This window comes from Camelina sativa, chromosome 16 (genome assembly GCF_030686135.1).
Source record: "Camelina sativa cultivar CO46 ecotype springtype chromosome 16, ASM3068613v1".
NCBI lineage: Eukaryota > Viridiplantae > Streptophyta > Magnoliopsida > Brassicales > Brassicaceae > Camelina > Camelina sativa.
Genome location: NC_141895.1, coordinates 25,485,825 through 25,512,608, shown reverse-complemented (window position 1 = coordinate 25,512,608; position 26,784 = coordinate 25,485,825). Strand labels below are relative to the sequence as shown.

Below are 26,784 nucleotides of genomic sequence, written 5' to 3'. Positions count from 1 at the left end.
ATTGGTGTTGGATTCTGCACCAAGGATTCAGGATCTGGATCCATGTGGAGATTACTAATATGATCTTCTCCCTTACATATTATTTGAGAAGCATTCTCTAAAAAATTGATGTGTCGTCGTCATAGATTTTGAGATACTATTTTTAAATTTATACTTATTTTTAGTTATATTTACATTTACATACTGTTGTATTTTCCCAAAAAAAAAATAAAACTCAAATGAATTCTTATATTATATTTCGAATTAAATGGTATTTCTTAACTATATTTTTATAAAATCTTTAAAATGAAGTTTAAAGAACTTTTGGTTCATATGGTGTGATAATATAAAATTGATATTATAATAGTTGATAAGAGTTAAATCTTAATTATTATACACAAATTTTACATATTCAAATAAAACTACCCCTTTTTGTAAATGAACCAAAAAGAGAAATTGTTAGGAATACTCTTTTGTAGATACTTTTTTCAAAAATACATCTTTTTGTCAATTTCATTTTTGTACTCTTTTACACAATTACAATATGTTTAATTAGCTTGAATCATTTGCAAAAATATTTTTTTTCTATACTTTTTTGCAAAAATATGCTCTCTTGTTGTCCATTTCCAATAATACCTAAGTCGATGTATAAAAAATAACTAAATTTTAAATCCTAAACTCTAAATTTTAAACCCTACCCCTCAACGTATTTTGACGATATTAAAATTGACAAAGAAGAGTTTTCTTCTTTTTCTTTATCTCTAGTTTCTCGAAATGTAAATGTAATTGTGGATTCTCTATGTAAACAGTTTTCCACCCAATTGACTCATATGAGTTGATCTTTTATAGAAAAAAAAAATTATATCTCTCAAAACTGTATCCTAAATATAAAATATTGAATCCAAATTTTTAAAAAAATTCTAAAAATTATAAATTGCAATAAAGAAATTATCAGTTGTTTTACCTGTATACTAAAAGAAACAACAAAATAATAAATTAAAACTAAAATGCGTAACCGGGCGCGTAACACAGATTTTCCTCTGGTTAATGTGAAAGGAACACTATAACATAGAACACTAATCTATGCGAACATAAGAAATAATCCAAAAAAATGTCAAATCAAATGAATAACGCAAAAATGTTACCTAACAACAAACAAAAGCATTATGCGTTTTTATTTTTTTAAACCAGGAACTTTTAGGTCTGTCGCATGTAGTCTCCTTAGTTAGACCTAAGACGAGCCTTCAAGTACCTCCTTTATTGCCTTATTGGTTACTATCTATCTCCCTCCAAAGCATGTCGAACTGTTGGGAGAGACAAACACGTAGACTAGTAGATAATTGTAATGTATACAAACATTTCATGTTTCATATTTTTTTTTAGTGTATACTTAAAGACCATGACCCTCGATCACAAAGGTTGGCCATTAATCCACCGTTGAAACATGATAAAAGACTCATTTGGTTTATTCTCTACTGTGTGCCCACCTCCCTATAATAAAAAAGGCTCAAAACAATTAGAAAATACTGTTGAATTAATGAAACTGAGTAAGAAAAATATTAAGATGAAACAAGAAGACTTGCTTTGACTGTAGCAAATGTCATCTTATTGGAATAAGTCCTCGTGTATCTGCCATGAAAAAAGTCATTAGTGATTTTACGGGAGCTTTATATATATATAGTCTGCGATATGATGAGAGCTTAAACACAAATTATATATATACCCAGCGATTTGATCTTTTATCATCCAAGGTCTCCATTCATGAATGATGGAGTAATTTAGAGATTTTATCCAGGCCTCAGTTGCAAGGAAAGGAACCACCAAATCATGATCACCACTGCTCAACCATAAACCGCACAAAAATAATAATCTCATAAATTTTGTTGGTAGGAATTGACATTTTGGTTTAAGGTACATATAGGTTTCAATTCGATTTTGTCTTCGATCTTGATTTGAGAGAAACTAAAAACAAATAAAATCTATTTGTAATCTGGTTTGCTTCGTTTCAGCAGGATGCAATTCGGTTTAGTTTTGGTTTGGTTGGTTTTAGAAAAATACTTCAGAAATATATATACATTTGTTTTTGTAAATTTGATATTTACTTGATATGGAATTATGGATGTGCCTAGAATTTTTTTTTTAAAAGAAAAACTCTTGATTATTCGGTTTAGTTTTCTTCAATTCACTAACCAGTTTTAATTTCCTTTTATTTGGGTTTAAAACTAAAATAATAACAACTTTTGGTTTAATTCAATTTTTGGTTTCCTTTTATTTGGGTTTAAAGTAAAATAATGTCAAAATTGTTTGGTTTAAGTCATATTTTGGTTTAATTTTCTGATAGTGAAATTTTTGATCAGGTTCTTTAGAATTAAGAATTAAGTATTTAACTCTTACTTGTAGATGAGAGATCGGTAGCCACTAATACTGTTATTCATATGGTATGGTACGCTGCTCTTGATGTCCTTGTCGTATGGGTTACTCCGATTACATCGCACCCATTCTCCTATACTCCCCTTTAATCATATATCGTCAATAGTTTAGATTTTTTCTCTTTACTATCATCACACTTTATCAATGATCTTAATATAAACTTGGCGTATACCTTATCAATATGAAGAGCATCGCGAACACTCTCATCGTTGGCCCAAAAGCTAAGGAGATAATATGGATATAGCTGCAAAAATAACCGTAAGAATATGTTTCTTTTAATCTGAAGTAATACATAAATGACAGTTATGCAACCCTTTTACTGTTTTATATGAAGAAATGATGTATTACTTACAAAGCAATCAGAAGATGTCATGTTGCAATCTGGTAATAATATATTAAATTCATTCAGTTTGTCGGTACACTGTAAATTTAAAAAAAAAAAAAATCTGAATTAGATAATTAATCACTATCTGATAAGTTACTGAACATCGACCAAATTTGCAAGTGTGTGTACCTTATGGTATTCCTCAACGAGTTTCAAACATTTTGTGTTACTTGGATCCGCATTGAAATAATTTCCTTTGCAGGCGCTCCTAATTGACTGTTAAAAAACAATGTTTAGAACATTCGTTGTTGTATATCATTTAGATTTTTTGAAAAGTTGTCGACGTTAACTAGACTCTTCGATATAAAAAAAAACTCTCTAATGAAAAATTTAACTAAGAGAATTAAGCATGCCATATACCTCGTATACTTCATCTGATATTAGTCCCATTCCATGAGAAAATGGAACGCGATACTTTTCGTCTTCTTCAAAATGTGTTATCGGGTTCCCGAGCACATATCCCTGTTTTTGGTAAGAATATATATAACTACCAGTCTCTCTTTTTTTTTTGCCAACACATATCAGTCTATCATATTATTTGATCAGAACTTTTTAACGTTAATATTCTGAGGAAAGTACAAATTATCAATTACCTGTAGATTTATAGGAGGTTCGCAACATATATAATTTCCTGCATCATATATAGTGTCTATGTTATTTTAAAGTTAAGAGTATCGGTTGAACGATATTCAAAGAAAGTATGCGAGGATACCTCTTGAGATTTCTTGAACGAGGGCCGGAACAATCATACCAGAATAAGAATCTCCGGCAGCATAAAAAGGGTTTGAAGAAAACTGTGGATGTTTGTTTAGCCACTGAGAAAAAAAAAAAGGCTCTTAAGATTTGTGTTTTAAATCAGTTTTGAAAGTGTAAATAAAAATTCAAGCTATGCCTAGTTTGACTAATTTGGATAGTAGATGAAACGGAATGTTTTAGTGAGTTCAACTAATTGCTATGGTTAAACTTGCTATAATTACATTCTCCATTTTAGTTTAAGTATAGTTATATAAAGGGTATTATGCAAAACCACCTTCCAAGTCACCGTTATTTTTTTTGCAACTTTATCTTCTACATTCTAATGCAAATTATACATGCAAAGTATAAAATAACTCGCAATATAACATGTCGTTATCACTGTCAAAATTTGTAAAATGTTGATAAATAATTTATCAATTTGAAACCTCGACAATAAGGAGTCAAAATCTACATTTGTAATTTTGGAAATCTAATCTATGTGACCATAGAAACGTTTAGAAAATACGTTTAAAAGTAATATTTAATTTATTTTATAATTTCATCAGATTAATCTACAATTTTGGAAAATAAAGGGCAAAATTGTAAACAAATGTGAATCTATCGCTATGGCTTGATGGTAACTGTGGAGTGCATTATTTTTTGCCCTTTAACAAAAAAAAAATGTAAACAAATGATTATTTAGACGGGTTTTTGCACAAAACCTTTTCTTAAACTAATTTTGTTCCACAGAAAATAACATTTCAGGTTAGAATAACATTTCGGGTTACAAATATTTTATATATATTAAAAAAAGAGAATTTGTTAAAAATACCATTTTTGAAATACACCTTTTCAAAAATGCTCATTTTTTTTGGCCATTTTTATTTTTGCTTTTCTTTAATTTTTAATGACTATTTTACCCTTAGATGAAAAATATTTTATTCAATAAAAAGAAAACCAAAATTTTCCCGCCAAAAAAATTTCTGACATATTTTCCCGCCAAAATATTTTCGGAAAAATTTCCCGCCAAAAAAAAATTTCGTCAAAAAAATTTTGATAAAAAATTTCGACAACAAAAATTTCCCGCCAAAAATTTACAAGGTGTTTAAAAGGTTTTAAAAGGTAGAAACCTCATAAAAATCTTATAAACACCTTGTAAACGCTTTTAACAAGATTTTGAAAAGGGTTTTAAAAGGTTTTAAAAGGTTTTTTAAACAACTTTAAACGCTTTCACAAGGTTTTTATAAGGTTTTTAAAAGGTTTTTAAAATGTTTTTAAAAAGGTTTTTAAAAGTTTTTAAACACCTTGTTAACACTTTTACAAAGTTTTTAAAAGCGTTTACAAGGTTTTCAAAAGGTTTTTAAACACCTTATAAAAACGTTTACAAGGTTTTTAAAAGCGTTTACAAGGTTTTTAAAAGATATAAATATCAAAAATTTGGCGGAAAAACTAATTTTTGGCAGGAAATTTTTTATATCTGGGCGGGAAATTTTTCATTTTTGAGGGAAAATTTTTCATTTTTGGCGGGAAATTTTTTTGATTTTGACTGGAAAGTTTTTTGATTTTTGTGACTGTACATTCTTGTTGTCATTTAAAAAAAGATAATTTGGTCATTTTGTATATAAAAAGGGGTAATTTTAAAAATGGTCAACATAAAAAAGTAATTAAAAAAACGGACATGAAAAAAGGAGTATTTTAAAAAATGCACCTTCAAAAAACCCCTCTAAATCATCATTTGTTTACAACTTGTGTAAAAAAATCCAAACTACATTTAGTATCGAAGGAAGGGATTATTGTGTTAATGCAAAAAGACAAATGCTTCGAGATAATAAATTAAGTTTGTCCTTTTACCTTTTGAAGAAACTCACGGATCCTCTTAACTTCGCCTGTGTCGCTAGGCTTATCAATAAGTGGGGTTCTGGAGTAGGAGAAGCCAGTTCTAACAGGCTGATCCAAAAATATTATGTTCACCATCTGAAAAAATGATCAAAAAAAAAAATTGATTCATCATTGGTTTTTGATTAACTCATATGAACACACCTTCTTCTACCTTTGTCCACGAGTATGTAGTAGAGACCAAAGAAGGAACACTTCCATTGTAAACCTCGGACTTGAAAGCCAGAGGTCCTAAGAAAGAAAAGAAAACCACAGGTCCTGATATATCCTTAGATCGAGCAAGAAGCAAAAAAAAACATAGATTTACCATTCTCGAAAAAGAGGCCAGTGTTAGAAGAACATCCAGGTCCTCCATTTAACCAGAGAAGCAGAGGGTCTTCTTTTGGATTGTTCTCAGACTTAATAAAGTAGTAGAACAATTGCATTTCTTCTTTCTCACCAATACCAATGTACCTTCATTCAGGGGAATGACTAATTACTAAATATTCCAAATTCAAAGCACATTATTGCTATAAAGAGAGATTTAACAAACCCGGTTTCGAGTTCGAAAGGAAGAGGGCCTTCAAAACCAGGAAGAAACTTGACGATAGAGCCAGAATCAACATGATTCAAGGTAAACAGAAGCAGAAGCAGCAATTGTAGTGTTAATCTCATTCTCTCTCAGTTTCCAAAGATTAGAACAATGATCTTTACCATCTTAAAGCGTTTCACAATATATATATATTTAATGCCAATAATAGAGGTTTGGTGATGCTTTATAAAATGTGAGGTCACTAGGTCCACGTTGCAGACTGAAGAGTCATATATACTCGTATGTAGGAGGACAGTATATTTTCAATAAATATTATTTATTTTAGAACCCTTTATTTTACTGTCGGTCTAACAAGAAATTTGATTCGATAGATGGATCAATGTCAACAAGAACAAAACCGATCGATTTTTTCACATCTCAATGTATTATTTATGCTAGTAGCTTTTATTTTATTTTAAAAGATTATCTTGCGGACATATTTTAAAGGATTATGTCGAAACACGATTTAGAAATTTGGAATATAAAACAACGGGCACAATAATATCTTTGTGACTGACATTTTGACTTTCGTAGCCTAACAATCCCTTCATATTCTAACAACTGAGATTCACATGATATATGGTAGTATCTCTTTATATTTGATAGTGTCACAATGAAGGCTCCACCAAAGAAGCTACATAAATTTAGACTTTAGAGAGAGAGGGCTCTTAATTAAGTTTAAAAATACAGTATGGTCACTTTCTTCTCTGTTCTTTAACTTTTTTAACCGTCACTCTTCTTTTTTCTCGGCAAGTCTCGGTCTAGTCCAAGTTTCTGTTTTTGTTTTTGGTTTTGTATTTGGTTTTGATAGCATGGATTCATCTCAAGAACAAAGAAACAAAAGAAATAGATGAGTAGATTAATTGTCATTAGCCTATGTAACACAAACTTAGTCAACAATGTAAACAAACGAAAAAAAAAGAAATGCAAAAAGGCAAAAGCTTTGTGAAAATTTTGCATGTGTCAATAGTAACTTCTGTTTCTATAAGCAAGATTATTACCGGCATTATGTCTTCAATCACACAGGTATTTTCTTCAAGCCAACAGCGATCGGCATGCCCAAGAAGCCAACGAGTATGCTGAAGAACCATTGGACTATTGTAAGTGGTGTGGTGCTTGCAAATGTGCCCAAGAACTCAATGATTATGATCTGAAAGAAAACTGTTGCACCAATGACAACCACAAAAACATAGTTGTCGAGTATGCCTTTCAAAACATCGATCTCTTCCATCTCCCGCGAGCTTACTTCATTGAAGACCTGTAACATCAACAACAATCCACACAATTTATCATACCACAAAAGCTTCAAGTGAGTCTAAGTTATGAGTATTTTTACCTGACAGAAGACAAAGCAGTTGAAGATAAGTGTGTTCAATACAAGAGTAGATTCAGGACCAACAAGACCAAACATAGACTTCCCTTTGGCCTGTAGGAACCAAATGATAACGAATTGGTACACGGATTGTCCTAAGATATTTCTCCACATCGCGTTGGTGATGAAATTCCCTCTCCTCCCAACTGGCATACGTTTCATTAGCTCATTGTTCGGAGGCTCTGTAGCTAGAGCAAGAGCTCCAAGTGTGTCCATTATCATGTTGACCCAAAGTAGTTGAACAGCAGTTAGAGGAGCACTTCCTGTGAATTAACGCATAAACAAAGTAAAGATGGAAACTACAACAGAACAAAATAGTAGAAAATAAAAATTTGAATAAAACTGAATCAGCCTATTCCTTTAACTTACCAGTCAAGCAAGCTGAAGAGAAGTTAACAATGAGTGCAACAACATTGACTGTTAACTGAAACTGCACAAACTTCTGAATGTTAATGTAAACAGAACGTCCCCACTTCGCCACCGTAACGATTGTGCTGAAATTGTCGTCTAGAATGATGACATCTGCGCTCTCTTTTGCTACCTAAAATAGTTTTCAAAAAAAGTTTGAGTCGTTTTCATAATTATTAACATTAGTCTTTTTTCGATATATCATACTCACTTCAGTTCCGGCAATCCCCATAGCTAATCCTATGTCCGCCTCGTGGAGTGCTGGTGCATCGTTTGTACCATCACCAGTCACAGCAACAACTTCGTCAAAAGTGGTCCTTAACTGCTTCACGAGTGTATGCTTGTCCATGGGCGACGAACGAGCCATCACCTAGTAAAAAAAAACAAAATCTGGTTTAAGTCCTAGAATAATATAAAGTGAAGGTTAAAATGGTTAAATGTTTTTTTTAAAGGTTAAATCAAGAAACGGTTACCTGAATCTTGGGAATGAGTTCAAGCATCTCTTCTTGATTTTTTTCTCTAAAGACAGGACCTTCAATGGCTATACCATCATCAGTGAGGATACCACATTCCCTAGCAATAGCTTTTGCGGTATTAATGTTATCTCCTGTAACCATTCTCACCATAATACCGGCACGGCGACAAAGCTCCACGGACTCCCTGACTCCAGGACGAACAGGGTCTTTGATACCAACAATCCCTATGCAAGTAAACCCTGAGGCTGGAATGCCTTCATCAGCAGAAAACCCGTTTTCGATATCCATATAGGCAAGGCAAAGAGTACGAAGAGCTTCATTTGCAAAGTCATTTATTGTAACATTCAAGTACTTGATAGATTCTTCATCAAGCGGAACAACCTCACCACTTGAGTTGATAACTTTATCGCAAGCTGCTAAAACAATCTCGGAAGCTCCTTTGGTGTGAGCGCGAACACGTCCTCCTTCAGGGATCTCAATGACTACTCCCATTCTTTTCTTTGTTGAGTTAAAAGGCTCAACTTTGATAACTTTGTAAGATTGTCTCTCTTCTTGAAACTTACCTCCAAGAGATAGTCCTAATTCCAATATAGCAGTCTCTGTTGGTGTTCCCAATATCTCTGTCTTGCCATGTTCGTTCACAACAACTTCCCCACCGGTATTATTAAAAATCGACTGGAGCAATAGTTTCAAAGCAGCTTCAGGAATATCAGATTGCAAGCTAGAACTTTTGCTTGCTACATCTTGAACATTCATACAAATGCAAGATTTCACAACAGTCATGTGATTTGTTGTTAATGTACCAGTCTTGTCACTGCATATAGTAGTTGCAGATCCCATTGTCTCACAAGCTGCCAAATGTCGAACAAGCGCTTTATCATTCATCATCTTCTTCATCGCAAACGCGAGGCTAAGTGTGACAGCTAATGGTAACCCTTCAGGAACCGCAACAACAACAATTGTCACAGCAATAGCAAAATATTCCAAAAGCTCTAACGCTTCATCTCCAGACCATCTCCAGTGAGTTCCCAATGAAACCTTCCTCATAAACATTCCTTGCACCAAAACTGCAAAGGTAACAATAGCGAAGAAAAGACCAATTTTACCAATGATGGTTGCAACTCCATTAAGTTTCACCTGCAATGGAGTTTCGTCATCGCCTCCTTCACTAAGAGTTGCCATTAGCTTTCCCCATTGAGTTCTCATCCCAACTGTTGTAACCAACATCTTACATGACCCATCTTGAACTTTGGTTCCAGAGAGAAGGAAAGGGTTTTGTGCACTCACCATCACAGGCTCACTCTCTCCTGTCAAACTCGATTCATCTATGACAACAGAGAACCCCGAGAGGAAAAGACCATCCGCGGGAACTTGATCTCCGATAGCAAGATGAACAACGTCACCAGGGAGCAGATAATATATAGACATCTTCTGTCTAAACCCGTTTCGCGTAACTTGAACAGTAATCTTCTTCTTCTCCTTATCCAAATCCCGGAACTGCAAAGACTGTCTGTAATCACTTGTTGCTGTCACAAACACAACCAAAAGGATACTAGCAACAATGCCAAGACCATCATGTGAGCCTTGAGGCCATCCTTCAGTTGCAATACCAACTATCAAAGACACGAAAGCGCAAACTCCTAGAATCATAAGAGTCATGTCTTGAAGTGCTTCCCAAACAAACACCCAAAAACTTCTTAATTCACTCTCTGCAAACTTGTTGATTCCAAAAAGCTCTTGTCGCTTGCTCAACTGGTCAGATTCATTTGTTGAGAGACCAGCATTGGGACATGCCTTAAGCTTACCTGAAAGACCATCAACTCCACCATGGAACTTAAGCTTCTTCACATCATGACCTTCAACTATTGATCCTAACTCATCCGCACAAATCTCAAACCCTGCAGCTTTAACTTCTTCAGGAACCTTGTAGTCACTTGGAGAAACACCTGAAAAACAAAAAGTTCAAAATCAAGAACAATACACTTTTTGAAACAAATGCCAAAAATAAATAATAATAAAAGCTCTAAAGTTTCCTCTGTCTCAGATTAATTACTCACCAGAGATAAACTGGAATGCGGCTTTTGACACAAGAACTGCAACCCTTAATTTCTCCTGTATATATATATAGCAAATTATTAAATAAAATTTTGAGGGTAAATAAAATAATTTAAACAGAGAAAGCTATATACTCAATCTCAAGTTAGATGCGTTACAATGTTGGGTACACAAAAAAAAAAAAAAAAAAAAAAAAAAAAAGCGCGGTTTTTTTCTAAACGTTAAAAATATCTATAAAAAAGGTCAGTAAATTATAGAGTTAATATCCATTTTTTCTTTGAAAAGAATTTGGATATTAAAAAACTACATATATATATAGAGATAAACACAGTGAAAACCGAAAAAAAAAAGTCTAAGGAGCCAAATTTAAAATGTTTAAAAGCTACCATACCGTTTTTAAAAACCTTGGAATGGTTACATAATCTCAAATTTTTGTAAAATCAATAGACATAAAAGAACCAAAAGAAGACCTGGTTGGTACGACGCATGGCAGCGGCTTCGTAACGCTTGGAGATATTGGCTGTGAAGCGAAACCGACGTTTCGGGTTCTTGACGACGCTGCAAAGATTCCGCCATTTTTCGAGCACTTCCTCCGACGAATGCTTCGCCTTAACGTCGAAATTCGAGTTGAGGTAACTCTCCATTTCTCTTTTCCAGCTTCAATATGTCTAGCTATTTTCTTTAATTTGATTAATATTTTCTTCTTAATGTTTTGTTTTGGAAGAAAAAAATGTGGGAGAGAAAGAAAGAAGCATGCAGAAGAATCGCAAATTAAATGGAGGAAGAATATACAAAAGGCGAGTTTTAAGATCTGTGGTTTTTATTTTAAGCTTTGAGAAATTGGACCCAGTCCTTGTGTTATGCTAAGCCAAAACTCTCTTTCATGCTTTCCTTGAATTAAGCTAAGTCGAGTCCTTTTTATTTCGTGAGCTCAACTATCTCAATCAAACCCCAAAACATTCGATTCTTTTTAAATTTATAAAAACAAACATGCAATAGAAAAATTAAACTTAACGTTAAAATTAAACATGAACGTTAAAATTATATAGTTGATACATTCATGCAGGACATGAAGCGCAGAAGCGTACACTATCATCATTATTGTTAAAGATTAAAATATCGTAGGATTCGTGAAGAGAAGTGGCAGGTAAATACGTTGTTTAATCGTTATGCTTTAAAACTAAATGAATAGATAAATCAGTGTTCTTAGTCGTGCCTTCTTGGAACTTGTAAGGAACACGTGAAAAGCTAGAACACTTGAAATGATGACTTTTAAAAGTTCACATAAGTTAGTCTCAACTTTATTGACCATAGAAATCTAGATTTTCACATATGTTCTAACCCCCAGCCAATAAATTTCAGTGTCCGCTATGCATATTGGCGATAAGATCATATTCAAACAACGGATGTGTCGGATAAACTTCAAAGACTTAAGCCCAAGATATTTTACAAAGGAGTGATAATTAAGAACAAAAGGGGCTAAGCACAATCCTACTAGAATCAAGAGTTATCTAGTTCTAATAGAAATAGGATATAAAAGCACTATATATATCAATTGTTGAGGTGTGACATTGATATGAGAAAGAGAAATTGTTGAGGAGTTATCTAGCTTTCGAGGTAGAGGACGTGGTAGAGGGAGAGGCTACGGAGGAAGAGGTTACCGAGGAAGAGGTAGAGGAAGAAATAATTCGCAGTTTAACAATCAGTATAACACACACGATCGATCTAACACTGAGCAAAACCAAACTCAAGAAAAGAAGGAGAAGTTCATCATCTGTTTTCGATGTGACAAACCTGGTCACTATGCCTCGCACTGTCCGGAGAAAACTCAGAAAGTTCAAGAAGCAAACAAGGTAGAAGCATTGGAAACAGAGGAAGCGGATAAAGCTCTGTTCATGCATGAAATTGTTTTTTTGAATGAAGAAAGGGTAATTCCAAGAAACTACACCAAGGAGGATGGGATGTGGTATTTAGACAATGGAGCTAGTAATCATATGACAGGTCATAAGGATTATTTCTCTGAGCTTAATGAGAACATTGGAGGCAAAGTGAAGTTTGGAGATGGGTCTTGTGTGGAAATAAAAGGAAAAGGTTCTATAATTTTTCAAAGCAATGGTGAGGAACAGGTTTTAGTGAATGATATCTACTATATTCCTGACCTCAAAAGCAATATTTTGAGCCTGGGTCAGGCTACAGAGGTTGGCTGCGACGTTCGTATGAGACAAAACTGGTTAACAGTTCACGATCCGAGTGACAGGTTGTTGGTGAGGGTTGTGAGATCGACTAATAGGCTGTACAAAATTATTCTAAAAGTTGGAAGACCGGTTTGTTTACACACACGTATCGAGGATGATACCTGGAAGTGGCATGCAAGGCTTGGTCACATAAATTTCAGAACAATCAAGGTTATGTTCCAACAAAAGATGGTTCTCGGTTTGTCTTAGGTAAGAGACGAGAAGATGTTGTGCGAGTCTTGTCTCGTTGGGAAGCAAACTCGACAATCATTCCCAAAAGCTACGAATTATAGAGCCTCTAAACCTTTGGAGCTTCTTCACACTGATTTATGCGGGCCAATATCACCTGCAACACTCGCACATAACAGATATATTTTTGTTATTGTGGATGATTTTTCAAGATACATGTGGTCTATCTTGTTAAAGGAAAAAAGTGATGCGTTTGGAAGCTTCAAGGCATTTAAGAGTGTTGAAAAGGAGATCATCACTCTTAGGACTGATAGAGGAGGAAAATTCACATCAAACGAGTTCAATGTTTTTTGTGAAACAAATGGGATTAAGAGACACTTGACAGCTCCGTACACTCCACAGCAGAATGGTGTGGTCGAAAGAAGAAACAAGACCCTGATGGAGATGACAAGGAGCATTCTCAAGGCTATGGAGGTACCGAATTACCTTTGGGGAGAAGGAGTACGTCACAGTACATATGTAATCAATCGGATACCTACTAAGGCGCTGAATAACATCACACCATATGAATGTTTGCGAGAGAGAAAACCAAACATAGAACATCTAAGAGTATTTGGGTGTATAGCTTATGCAAAAACTGATACTGCAGGTCTTAAGAAGTTGGACGATCGATCACAGTCTTTAGTACACCTTGGAATCGAGCATGGATCCAAGGCTTATCGACTGTTCAATCCGTCTACAAGGAGAATTGTGGTCAGCAGGGATGTAGTTTTCAATGAAAACAACAAGTGAAGTTGGAGCAGAACAGAAGATAATGAAAACAGAGAACCTGGAATGTTTCATATGCGTTGGGGTGATATAGAAGATGTTGGTAGTGGTCCAGTATCGTCGAATTCTGCAGAGCAAGACAAGGATGAAGCAGAATCAGAAACCGATATGTCTCGAGAAAGTAGAGACAACAACGAGAATGTTGTTGTTCAAGACAGTCAACAACCGACTCTAAGAAGATCAGAACGGCAAGTTAAGAAACCAAAGAATCTTGATGACTATGTGTTGTTAGCATCAATCGAAAGTGAGATATTACTTTTGATGATCAATGATGAGCCACAATTTTATGAAGATGCAAAAGGGCAGCAAGTGTGGAGGTTAGCTTGCAAGGATGAGATCGATTCTATCAACAAAAACAAGACTTGGTTCCTTGTTGATAGACCACAAGGTGTGAAGGTAATTGGTCTCAAGTGGGTTTTCAAAATCAAAAGAAATGCAGACGGAACAGTGAACAAGTACAAGGCTAGGCTTGTTGCAAAGGGCTATGTGCAAGAAAGTGGAGTTGATTATGAAGTGGCTTTTGCCCTTGTAGCTCGTATGGAGACTATAAGGATGTTGATAGGATTAGCTGCATCGGATGGATGGGAGATCCATCATTTAGATGTAAAAACGACATTCTTACATGGTGAGTTGAAAGAGGATATCTATGTAGATCAACCAGAAGGTTTTGAGATCAAGGGGGAAAAACATAGAGTTTATAAGTTGACAAAAGCTCTATATGGCTTAAGACAAGCTCCACGAGCTTGGAACACTAAGTTGGATCAAATCTTGAAGGAGATGAGCTTCAAGAGATGTTTAAAGGAGACTGTTGTGTATCGAAAGGAGAAAGGAGGTGATCTACTGATTGTTGCTGTGTATGTGGACGATTTGTTTATCACAGGTAACAACCTTAGAGCATTTAAGGAGTTCAAGGAAGGGATGTCTTCAAAATTTGAGATGTCTGATCTAGGTAGACTCACCTACTACCTTGGTATTGAGGTACATCAAGGAGCTGATGGTATCACTATCAAGCAAGAAGGATATGCACGGAGGATTTTAAAAGAAGCAGTACTTCAAGACTTCAACTCGACAGTGATTCCAATGGAGTTTGGGTTGCAGGTCTCTAAGTCACTTGGTGAAACAGAGATAGATCCTACTCGGTTCAGAAGAAACGTTGGTTGTTTGAGATATCTCTTACACACTCGACCTGACTTGTCTTTTGCGGTGAGTGTTGTAAGCAGATATATGCAGAGCCCGCGGAAGTCTCATGGAGAGATCATAAAACAGATCATGCGTTATCTCAGAGGAACGACGTCTTATGGTCTCAAGTATAAGCGTGGAGGCTTAAAGGAGATCGTTGGTTTCAGTGACAGCAGTCACAACGTAGATCAAGATGATGGGAGGAGTACTACTGGACATTTATTCCTCTTTGGTGATACTCCGATTACATGGTGTACACGGAAGCAAGACACAGTCGCTTTATCTTCATGTGAGGTCGAGTTTATGGCTGCAACAGAAGGAGCAAAGCAAGCAATATGGCTTCAGGATCTTTTGAGTGAAGTCACAGGGAAGAAGGAAGCTCAAATCATGATGTATGTTGACAACAAGTCTGCAATTGCACTTGCGAAGAACCCAGTATTTCATGGGAGAAGCAAGCACATACATAAGCGATACTTCTTTGTGCGAGAATGCATTGAGAGAGAGCTCATTCGTGTGGAGCACATTCCTGGAATGGAACAGAAGGCTGATATTCTGACTAAAGCTTTGGCTAGAGTGAATTTTGAAGAAATGAGGAGCTTGATAGGTGTTCATGAAGTAAGCAAAGAGAATTTGAAGTTTAAGGGGGGAAATGTTGGATAAACTTCAAAGACTTAAGGTCCAAGATATCCTTACAAAGGAGTAATAAGGACAAGAGGGGCTAAGCACAATCCTACTAGAAATAGGAGTTATCTAGTTCTAATAGAAATATGATATAAAAGCACTATATATATCAATTGTTGAGGTGTGACATTGATATGAGAAAGAGTGCAAACATTGTTTAGTTTTAAGTTATTTTCTAAGCAATAATAAGAGAGTGATTCTTATAAAACAAGTTTTTCTATCTTATAGGATGTACTAGTTCAAAAACTCATACTATACATAAAGCAAGCATATAACTCTTATATTCAAAACTGCATCATATGTACCTTTTCTAAATAATGAGATACTATCAAAATATAATGATTGAATTTATTCCTATCCTAACATTAGCATAATGATTACTTAAAATCCTGACTGGAAAAAAGAAAATCTCACCCACATGAATACTTTCAGATTGCCTTTTTGTTAACTTTTATGTGTCCTTTTGGTAAAGAGATTAGTTGTTGTTATCTCATGGAAGTTAACTAGAGGATTCATTTCTAGTAGTATGATGACTGGATGAGCGTACCGAACGAGAGTGGTGGTAAAATTGACTATGTAACAAAAAGTTAGAAATCTAATGCATTAAGAAGATTTAAATGTTTTACCAAAAATGCATTGATATACAAATAACTTATTTCTCCTTTTGGATAAAACATGCCATTTTTGCAATAGAAAAAGTTATTAATACATATCCATTAAAATTAAAGAGTTGGATAGTTTTTTTGCAATAAAAGGAAAAATATTATAAGTATCTTACAAAATTTAGCCTTATAAAATATGACTCTTTCTTTGAAACACACACATATATATATATATATATATATATATATATATATATATATATAAAATATCACAAACCAAGCCAAACAAAAAAAAAAGAGAGAGAGAGAAAAAGAAAAGGATTAAAGAAGAAGAAACCATGTCAAAGATTAACATTCTCGTTGTTGCAGCACTTTTACTTAGCTTCATGGTTATAGCTTCAGTGGCTCGTCCCGACTCGACTCTCCGGAACAAATCTATTGTAACTACTCGTTCTCTTGGGAAAACCCAAAATATTTTTGTTGAATGTTTATATTTAGGAGGACAATTTAATGCATTATATTCTTTTTACCATATGGTTGATTTATAAAATTTATTTTAATTTTATGAAGGAGATGGAGAAGAAATGTGAAACGGAGAAGTGTTTGATGAAATCAACCTCGGATGCTCACCTCGATTACATCTATACCCAACCATCTTCTCCTAAACCGCATGCAGCTAACGTCAGTCTTTAATTATACCCAACTTCTTTATCAATACACCTAAAATGCTCCTACATGGAACATAACGAACCTTTGAAGGACATAAATTAGAACTAAGTAATTAACTTTATTTTATTTGGTTGTAGGAGATGGAGAAGAAGTGTGAAACTGAGGATTGTTTGATGAAAACGACGTCGGATGCCCACCTCGATTACATCTACACCCAAACATTTCCTTCTAAACAGCAAGCACTTAAATCCAATCCTTAAGTATATACAATCAGTATTTCATATGTTATGTTGTGATATAGTTTCCTTCTTTATGAATTAATGTTCTAATAAAGACTTAAATCAGCGTGAAATAATATTATATGACATTGTGTTATTTCTATTATACGTCCTTGACCATAATATTAGAGCTTATTCTTTTGTGTTAGTGTCATCTTTTTGTTGACAAGTGATTCCCACGTGAAAACTCACTAACAAAGAGAGGCAAGGTTCCATAGGGCTTATGAGTAATGGGTCCGAGTTTGAGTAGGATCCAATCGGATTCGGGGGTTTCCGGATTTATGAATTAGATATTGGTAATTGTACAACATTCAGTTCGGTTCTTGTCGGATTCGAGTCGGTTCGGAAGACAAATTCAAGAATTCTATACCTGAAACAACTGATAACAAAAAAATAAACTTTGAATAATTTTGGCTAAACTTTGACAAATATTAAAAAAAAAAAATTGGATATTTTGGTTACTTAAATATATAACTAATTGATATATTTGGATTTATAATTTAATTTTGGATAATTATATTATATTAAAGTTAAATATCGTTGGTTCTTTGGATCCGACTTTTTTGCTCAGTTCTAGTTTTTTTTATTAATTTTGAATTTTTGGGACGTTACATTTTTATATTAATGAATTATAACAATGAATAATATAGTTGCAACTTGCAACTAGGAACAGCGGAATCTACACCTATTTGCATCCATAACATTTGCAAACTGGTTTTGACCGCTCAATTCCACATTTTGCCGCTGCTATAAACACCATCAAGGGTGCAGTCTCGTGTGCATATACTATCAATACAAAAATCAGGTGACACGTATGCGACTCGACCCTCATTACATGGCGGCTGCTCAGTCTTTACTCTTGATATTCCTACTGCATTATATAAAGAAACATTCAAATCCCTTTATCAGAATTTTATATACTTAAAATATTCAAAATACTCATGGAAGATAGTGAACGTTTGAAGGAAATACTTTAGAACTTAATAAATTTTATTTGATTTGTTAGAAGAAGTGTAAACCTAAGGGCTAAGGATTGTTTGATAAAACGACGTCCGATGCTCACCTCGATTACATCTATTAGACTATTATTACATCGACACCCAAACATCTTCTCTTAAACCACAATCACTTAAAGTCAATATTTAGTAATAAAATTCTAAAATATTATATTGAGAAAAATTCGTTTTTGATGAATGATGAATTATAAATCAATACAATAAAATTTGGATGTTTTTTAACAGGATATGACAACTCAGCATTTCAAATTCTTCTCAGCTTTACACATCATTAAAATCTTCAACCAATGAAAACATTTCAAATAATATAACTCATCATATTTCAACCTATAATAAATTTATTTTATTTTATGTCATTTTCCTCTTAAAACATTTTTTTTTCATTTTGTTGGGCTTTGGGCTTATAATCATTCATATAGAACAATGAAAATGACGCAACAAGCTTCATGTTAATTTTGTTGGATTTAAAAGTCAAACTTTATTTAACATAGACAGAGATATTAAAAATTATGATCAAAAATATATATGTAAAGGTTGGAAATTCCACTACGGCAAGTTTATATTGTTATTTCAAAGATATATGCCCAAAGCACTTGTTGAATGGCTTAAATCTGTACTCATATGTAGTTTCATTCAATTGATTCCATAAATATAAGAAATCTAGAGTTTGAATTAAAAAAAAATATATAGTATAAAAGCAGATGTGTGCGGCGGGCTGGACGAAGAAAAAGAAAGAAGAAGCAACTAGGGTAGTCAATTCACACGTATCTTTTTTTTTTCAATATGTTTTAAATCTATATTTAAAGGCAATAATCAATATATATGTATAGATAATTTTTTTATTCCTTTTCTCTATGTATATTCATTATTATTTTTTGGTGAGAATATATTTATTAACTTTGCTAAACAACAACATTTGAGAATATTTATTGTTTTATGAAATAGGATTTTATAAGGAACTTTAAAAAATTATTAGATTTGATATATATCAAAAAATTATTTGAAAATTATTATATATATATATATACGCTTCCAATACGTACTCGCTTCCTATTTTTTTTTTTTTAAATTGATTCTACGCTTCCGCTTCCGCGTATCTGCTTCCGCTTCCGCGTATCTGCTTCCAATTTCATTGTAGATTCATAGTGGAAGTCGATATAAAACTGGACTTGGTCCCTCCATCTCTTATTAATTTTATGTCTAGGCAGCTTCTTGGCAATGATTTCAAACTTTTCAAGAAAAGCATTTTCAGTTTATTATTCTTTTGATGTGCAAAGTACTTTCAGGTTATTTAGTTCATAAAAACCTACTTTGTCCGGTTGCTTTATGTGATAATGTTGTGGTGATTATTTGAATGTTTACATATTATTGGTTATGTGGCCAAATCTACTGTGTACTCAGATACTTGAAATTTTGTATTCTACTGCTAAATCTAATGAATCTGCCAAGTTAATAAGCTCTATAGCGAACAAGGAATAGTGAAGATAAAAAACACAATTATGGCAAAAGAGAATGAGACTCAGAATGACCCTCTACCTATCAAAAGAGATGTTCTTGAGATTGAGAAAAACCATTGTGTAGATGAAAAAATAAAAATGATAAAAGTTATGAATTGGTCTCAGATCTCATGTAGTGAATTAAAATGTCATCTCATATTGTTTATGTTAGCAACTTGGGTCGCTATCAAATTCTCAGAAATGATGAACCGACTATTGAAATTACATTCTCGAGCAATTGTTTTCTCTGGTTTTACAAACATAATAACAATGTTGTTTATCTATTTTATTTAAGATTATTTGATTAAAATAATAAGAAATATTATGACAAATATAAATAATAAGGAAAAACAGATAAGAATTTGCACTCAAAATTAATAATTTTGATATTTGATATCAAACAACTTATATTAAATTATGATTTTTTAAAAAATCAAGTTATATTTTTGTATTAAATAAAAGAATTCTAAAATAATCTCGCGGCGTAGGGCGTATATAAACTTAGAACAAAACATAAAAATAATAATGGTGCTCCAATGCATTGTGATACAAGAAAAAAAATTGATTTTAGTCTACAATTTCATTACAATAAAAAAAACTAATAACAAATAATAACAAAAACCTAAAAACAAAAATATTACTAATGAACATTGTCCACATCTATGTCAATAATGATTTTCATAAAAACAAAACAAGAAAAACCCACGGCGTAGCGCAGATACTATCCTAGTGAATAATAATATTGCTACAACTAGGATCAGCCGAGTATACATTTTTTACATCCATAACATTTGCAAACTGGTTTTGACCGCTCAATTTTACATTTGCCCATGCGATACACACCAGCAAGGGTGCAGTCTTATGACCCGGTTCGCTGATTCTGGAAATATTGTTGATTCATTGAAAACTCGACAGAATCTTAGACATTCAGCGAAATTTTTCTGTGTCAATTACATTCTTCTCAGACACTCTCAAGGGCCAAACTGAAATGTACGAACAACAGAGATCCCACTCCTGTCTGGCAATAACTTCTCCATGTAATACTTCGATTTCCTCGAAAGATTAATTCTTTCTCGTCTTGCCTCTGGTATCATCTCGATTGAACACTCCTGAAACCCGCGTCTCACAAACCAGTCAGCTGTTCTCGTTGTTAGCAGAAAAAGCATCTCAAGTCCGAGAGCTGACGCTTTTTTCTCAATGTAATCTGCAAAAATTTTGATAGTCTAAGAAACTGATTTTTCTTTTAACTGTAGATTGTAAACACAATAATACTCGAAAAGTTTTATGATTATACCGAGCAATTTATCTCCCTGTCCTTGTCCACGACAATCTGATGAAACCGCAATAGCTGCAACTTCTCCACACTTTTCTTTAAAGAAAGGGAACAAAGCCGCACAAGCAATAATCTGTCCTTCCCTTTCCACAACCACAAATGAATCCAAAGCTCGCAGTAGCTGAACACAAAAAAAAAAAAAAAAAAAAAAAAAAACTATACCTTTAATCCTAACAACAAAACAATAGACTTCGAACCTAAGGCTAAGGCTATGGGCTAAAAGGGAAACCTCTTCATCAGTTCTGCGAATTAAAGCCCCTGATTCTTCCAGAGGTTTGATTATTTTCCTAATTCCAGTAAGATCTTCCACTCTCGCTTCTCGGGTTCCTTCGTATACATCACTGTGACATTAAGGGCCAATAAGCTTTTGTGAGAAAGATTAAAACTTTGAATCGTTTGCAATTGAAAACAGTTGTGTATACCTTGCCACCATAGTCCCCATTCCATCTCTTTTGAAAAGCTCCAACAATAGCACTCCGCTTATAGTACCATCCAATAAGTGAACTCTTTTGACACCACCCTTCAACACATCAATAGGTCAGGAAACTTTGAAGTAAACAAAATGAGCACAAGGGTTAGCTCAAGGACTCACTCTGCAGACGAAAGCTGCTGCAGCCAGTTCAGAGAGATATCCGTTTAAGCGGCTAAGTCTCTCCTCACCGCCAATAGCAAAACCTCGCTCCCCAGACCACAACCCGTTTCCGTTGTCAAATCCAACACCATTCTGAAAGGTTGGAGTGTGTTTTTCCCAAAATGGTCTCCCATTATAATTGTTGGGAGTTGTGGCCATTCCATTGTAACCAAGAGGTTCAGGAAAACTACTTATCCCTCCATCCCCAACAGCCTTCACGTATTTGGCAGCTATCTCGCTTTGTTGTGCCCGTTTTCTGACTAACGTATCTGCTTCCTGGAGAGTCAAGAAGCGAACAAGATGTCCATTCTCATCCAGAACTGGACCGTCCATTATACAAATAAGCTTATCTGCTCCTATAGCTAAAGCACAAGCTGTAGCAACCTCATAGGTACTGCAGTGTAGAAGTAATGTCCCCATATCAGAGTAAGATAACTAATATCTTCTAGGTTTTAAGATGTAAAAATTTTACTAATAAAGAGAGCATACTTGCAGTTTAAGACTTCTCCGGAACTGGAATGGCCCAAGTTCCTCAGTAAAACTACAGAACCACTATCAAGCCTCTCACGAATCCGATCAACATCTATCTTCTTCACTAAACCAGTAGCTCCAAAATCAACACCATCAACAACACCTCTTCTCTGCCATGCCAAATTAATCAGATCCAAAATGACAAAGAATCAACATTGAAACTAACATCTTAAGAAAGTTGAAAACTCACCTTTGCTGCAAAGAAGTTACCAGTGTCGACCCTAACACCCGTTTCATGCAAACGACTACTATCACCATGTCGGCGTATATTGTAAATGGAAGGTCCAGGAGATAGTTTGGCCTCAATCATTACAGATATTGCTCCCGCAGCTTCCTTGGCAGCCTGCAGAGATGCTGAGTCTGTAACTCTGTAACGACCCACATATGTTGGCTCGCGTCCTGCAACTCATACACCTTAGGCTCCTTCTGAACAAGCTCAAAGATTCATATTTATCACAATAAGGCCGCAAATTCGCCATCACTAACTGATGACATACCAGTACTTGGCACGGGCGATCAATTTTTCTAAATCACTAACATCTTATAAATCTAAACAAACCTAGCTAGAAGCTGAAGATAAGTGTCAAGACTAAACATCTAACCTCTCTCAGCTAGAAGCTGGTCAATTTGCACTTGAGTTCCAGGAACTAGAACAAACCTTATGCCCAAGTGATGAAGAAATGCTATGTCCTGCACATATGTCAGTCAAAATGATTTCACTTTAGACTCCTCTGCACACAAAAAAAAAAAAGTGAAATCTGAAGTAAATTAATCATAAACTAGCTTCACAAGACGAAGTTTATAAGCAAGACAAACAATCAAACACCTTGCGTGCATAAAACCAAAAACACTTGAAAAAGAGATACAAGAAACAAGTGGGTGCCTTTAAAACGAGATCACAATAAGGGCCGTCTAAGACATCTCCGGAGATAGTAACAACAAAGGTACAGCCACGATGAGCCCATAGATAAGGCCAAGCTTCACGAAACCACCGCACGAACTGCTTATCACCGACGAAACTCTCACCAGTTTCCGCGTAATCAAACATATTGCATTTCGCCGCCGTTACTTCCGGACAAAACGGAAGCTTTACCAATTGACGATTAGTGTTTAGCTTCTTCTTACTCGGGGCGAAGAAAGCAAAATCCTTTCTTGTTTGTTGAGGACATCGGAAAGGAAGGTAAGAGGTAGAAGATGATACCACCATAGCTCCTCGCTCCGTCATTTTTAAATATGAAATTTTTACAGAATCAGAATAAATTTGGAAACAATGGTGGATTGATCGGTGGAGGAAAGAAGAAGAAGAAGAAGAAAAAGTTTTGGGAAGGAATCATCAAAAACGTGGACAGGTGCATTAATCTCGGTTATTGAACGGATTGAAAATGGTTAAAACCGGTTTGTTTTTATACTTCTGAACCGGTAGTTGCATCTGTCTCTGTCAGGGGGGATAGTGAGAGTTCAGTAAGAAGACAAGAAATGCAATTAGATGCTGATTTGAATTATTACCATTTCTGATTGGTTGGTTACGTAAAGTTTGTGAAATGCATTGCAAACGTGTTATTATAATTTATGTATCTTTTGTCTGGTTATATAAAAAAGAAAGATTTTTCAACAAAGACAATAATAGTAACTGTAGCATGCACATTATAAGTTTTTTGGTTTTTTCTTCACTTGAATTGTTGATTTTTTTTTTTTAATAATATCACTTGAATTATTGATCAAACATATAATTTTTGCCTTTTATGTGATATTTACTATATCTCTTCCATTTTATAAACTTTTTTTTCGAAAACTTGTTTGTTTTTGACTTATTATTTTCATCATTTCTTCGAGTGTATCTTTTCATTATTCTTTTTAATTGTTTGTAGGATTACTTTTTAGTTAGATATTACGTAAGATTGAATGTAAAAAACAGAAACCTCAGCGTTTCGCCGCGTTTTTTTACCAAACCTATAGATCGAAATGGACAGGGTATTTTATCTATGTATATAAGTATATTATTATCTATTTATGAAATTACCAATTCTTTCAGTTAGTTCATTTATTTGGTCACGGGCGTTTTGTGGTTTTGGAATCTTGTAGTAGTGTGAAAAAATAAGAAAAGAAAGAGTAAATAGTAATGAACCTTGAGAATGCCGTCAAGGGTCGAACCGGAGTCAAGTAGTTCAGCCGATAACATAACGACAAATATGCCGTCTCTATGTAGATTTACGTACGGATGAGCCTCCCTGAGGACCGCCACTAGCTCCGCTTCCTCGACGGTGACAACCCCACCGGAATCTCCAAAATTGGTTTGGCTCTTTGTTTCCCCACCGTTAACGTTGGTCCAGTTTCGTCGTTGCTGCTTCGTCAAAGAAGACACGTGACTGTATCTCATTTGCTTCGGGCTTCCCCACGAGCCGGGCGGCTTACATCGCAAACCAGAGTTTTCCAAAACCTCGCCGCAGATGAGTGAGCCAACCCACGGTGGTCGGGATATGCAATAATATGCCATTTTTTTTTTGTAGAAAGATCAAAAGAAAATGATAGATGTGATGACTTGGTACCGAAAAAAAAGTTGGATTCTCTTTTTTTTTGTCTAGTTCGTAGACTCTTGTATTAAATCAATAAAAAAATAGTGATTAGACAAAAATAAAGGGATATGAAAAGTGAGATTTTTATGAGATAATGTACAATGAGAGCGATGTGGGATTCAATTTGGATGGTTATTGAGTTAATTATTGTGGTAATGCATGGGTGTCTATTTGAAAGCGATCGAGATGATTAGATGAAATTCGAACCTCATATTTATTTTTCCAGCCATCGGATAATTATAGAATTCTGTAGAAGTTAAGTCCATGTATTTGTATATTTTATATGATGATTTTGTATTAGTCTAAAATGATTTTGGTACCTTTTTGTCTAATATTGGAGAAAATGTTATATGGTCCACTGCACTATAGAAATTGCATTACAAACAACAAAGCATTCTAGATCCACAGGTGGGATTACAAGATAGAAGTACTTTTTTTTTTTGGTCAAAAGAGTGATATTCATTAATTAAGATTGCGTACAAAGAAGAGGAAGAGCCCCTTTTGCCAAAGCATCAGCTTGGCCATTGTGAGATAAAACGAAAAGAGCATAAGATGAAGATTTAGAAGGAAAAAAAAACGAGAGAACTGTAATTAGTAAAGATGTTTATGTGATTTGAGCAGTCCCCAACATAGGAAAGTTGGAAATAGCTATTGTGGTTGAGATGCTTGAACTTCAAACCACTGGCGTGGTGAGCTTTGAACTTGTGTGAACCGGTACGGTGTACTGTAAAGAGAAGGTCATGTTTTGAAGTTCGAACGGCCTTTGTCAATGAACCATGTCATTTGAGAAGTGGAGAGCCAGCATCATTGATGCGGGCGTGCCCTGAGCATTTTTAGTTATTTGTATATACTGTATTTGTAAGTCATTGAGCTAGTTAATTACCCTAGTTTTAACTATAATGCACCAACTTAAGGTAAATAATTGAGTCACAAATTGCAATCATATGCCTCAGTTAATTAACAGTTATGATATAGAATATATCTACCAATTTTTCGTATCAGGAAATTAATATTCCAAAAGATGTAAAGTGAAAAAGAGTAAAAACATTCAAAGCCAATTATATAATTTTGAATATTAAACATGGGATCTCGTAACAAAATGAAGAATCCAGGCTTCTTAACGAAACAAAGCTGGTCCTATTTTGAAAATGAACGATTTGAGGCTTGGAAATATAAGGGACAGATCTTGCCATTAGACCCATGTAAACAACTATCTTTTGGTGCCCACCATAACTTATCAACTCGTTATAGCAACGACATAAATTTCTAGTGTTATGTCTTCCGCCTTCCCAAGATGTTGAAGAAAGTGAGAAGATGCCAAATGGTTTAACATAGGTGATGTTCGTTTGGCACTGGCATACCCCATGCAGGGTCCTGCGACGAAACGCTCTGCGATCAATCCCTGCGAGTGCAACTAAATTTTTTTTATCACAGAAAAAAATCATTGACGCGATTTTTTAAATTGCAATTAGTCGCATGATTGCTAAACAAACAACATCTCGTGATTTTAAAATTGTAGTTGTAATCGCAAATGCCGTTGAGATTATGAAACGAACATGGCCATAGTCATCATGAATTCATGATCACCCATCAAAGACATATATAATGCTAAGATAGCTTAAGAGCGACTGGTTTCTGACAGGTTGCCGACAAGAGAGCGACTGGTTTCCTGGGGTCTTGACATTCCCACCGTTTGCTGCATCTGCTCAAGCCAAGAGGAGACTAGAGATCATCTTTTCCTTTCCTGTTGTTTTGCTTCAAAGATTTGGAGACAAGCTCTGTCCAGACTGGATCCCCATCATCGTTTGTTCAGCTCCTGGCCAGAGCTCCTCTCTTGGATCAAATCACGCTCTCGCATTGCGCCGTCGACTCTTAGGAAGGTAGTGGTCCAAGTCATTCTCTATCATCTCTGGAAGCAAAGGAACAACGTCCTGAACAATCAAGTGTCACGCCCCGCTCAAGCAATCTTCAAGCTCATCGACCGAGATGTTAAAAACATCATTACTGCAAGATAACGGATGAGAAAATTTAGAAAATTAATGGAGTTGTGGCTGCATTAAACTATCAATATCTTAGCCCAGTTTGTTTTTTGTATCCTTGTTTTTATCTTTTTTGCCAAGGATTCAAAAAGGTTAGGTTTTATATGTATTGTAAAACCTGATTGTTCATTTATATGATATTTATAGTTTAGCGAAAAAAAAAAAAGATAGCTTGAGAGGATGTTTCTTCACCTAAAT

At 34.6% G+C, this 26,784-nt stretch overlaps 4 protein-coding genes across 10 annotated transcripts; 1 reads left to right on the top strand and 3 right to left on the bottom strand.

The window, feature by feature from the left end:
- Window positions 1–1,078: 1,078 nt before the first annotated feature.
- On the bottom strand, window positions 1,079–6,218 carry LOC104751935 (serine carboxypeptidase-like 11). 2 transcript variants are annotated; one of them, XM_010473994.2, is made up of 14 exons: window positions 5,958–6,218; window positions 5,733–5,878; window positions 5,580–5,656; window positions 5,381–5,503; window positions 3,507–3,609; window positions 3,388–3,425; window positions 3,155–3,256; window positions 2,924–3,010; window positions 2,762–2,830; window positions 2,582–2,653; window positions 2,374–2,492; window positions 1,703–1,816; window positions 1,563–1,608; window positions 1,079–1,470 (listed from the first exon to the last, which is right to left on the bottom strand). In XM_010473994.2, exons 1-14 carry the CDS (start codon window positions 6,077–6,079, stop codon window positions 1,390–1,392), a joined length of 1,299 nt encoding a protein of 432 aa, XP_010472296.1. In that variant the 5' UTR covers window positions 6,080–6,218; the 3' UTR covers window positions 1,079–1,389. The 2 variants fall into 2 exon arrangements, with proteins under 2 accessions (XP_010472296.1, XP_087349045.1); XM_087492919.1 differs by having other exon boundaries at window positions 1,079–1,466; window positions 1,559–1,608; window positions 5,958–6,200.
- Window positions 6,219–6,575: 357 nt separating this feature from the next.
- Window positions 6,576–11,106, bottom strand: LOC104751934 (putative calcium-transporting ATPase 7, plasma membrane-type). The gene is made up of 8 exons (XM_087492918.1): window positions 10,778–11,106; window positions 10,310–10,364; window positions 8,250–10,198; window positions 7,988–8,146; window positions 7,738–7,909; window positions 7,333–7,631; window positions 6,998–7,254; window positions 6,576–6,818 (listed from the first exon to the last, which is right to left on the bottom strand). Exons 1-7 carry the CDS (start codon window positions 10,949–10,951, stop codon window positions 7,015–7,017), a joined length of 3,048 nt encoding a protein of 1,015 aa, XP_087349044.1. The 5' UTR covers window positions 10,952–11,106; the 3' UTR covers window positions 6,576–6,818; window positions 6,998–7,014.
- Window positions 11,107–16,267: 5,161 nt separating this feature from the next.
- LOC104751933 (uncharacterized) lies at window positions 16,268–17,073 on the top strand. Its single transcript, XM_010473990.3, has 3 exons — window positions 16,268–16,460; window positions 16,591–16,701; window positions 16,827–17,073. The coding sequence occupies exons 1-3, from the start codon at window positions 16,359–16,361 to the stop codon at window positions 16,947–16,949; spliced, it is 336 nt and encodes a 111-aa protein (XP_010472292.1). The 5' UTR covers window positions 16,268–16,358; the 3' UTR covers window positions 16,950–17,073.
- Window positions 17,074–19,997: 2,924 nt separating this feature from the next.
- Window positions 19,998–24,811, bottom strand: LOC104751930 (putative amino-acid acetyltransferase NAGS1, chloroplastic). Of its 6 annotated transcripts, none has more exons than XR_015584866.1 (9): window positions 24,100–24,633; window positions 22,577–22,664; window positions 22,165–22,373; window positions 21,933–22,084; window positions 21,405–21,837; window positions 21,235–21,332; window positions 21,042–21,176; window positions 20,774–20,933; window positions 19,998–20,683 (listed from the first exon to the last, which is right to left on the bottom strand). XR_015584866.1 is itself a non-coding variant. In XM_087492136.1 (9 exons), exons 1-9 carry the CDS (start codon window positions 24,466–24,468, stop codon window positions 20,451–20,453), a joined length of 1,854 nt encoding a protein of 617 aa, XP_087348262.1. In that variant the 5' UTR covers window positions 24,469–24,811; the 3' UTR covers window positions 19,998–20,450. The 6 variants fall into 6 exon arrangements, 4 of the variants coding, with proteins under 4 accessions (XP_087348262.1, XP_010472289.2, XP_087348264.1 ...); XR_015584867.1 differs by lacking the exon at window positions 24,100–24,633 and adding an exon at window positions 22,858–23,408; XM_087492136.1 differs by having other exon boundaries at window positions 21,042–21,153; window positions 24,100–24,811.
- Window positions 24,812–26,784: the final 1,973 nt, after the last annotated feature.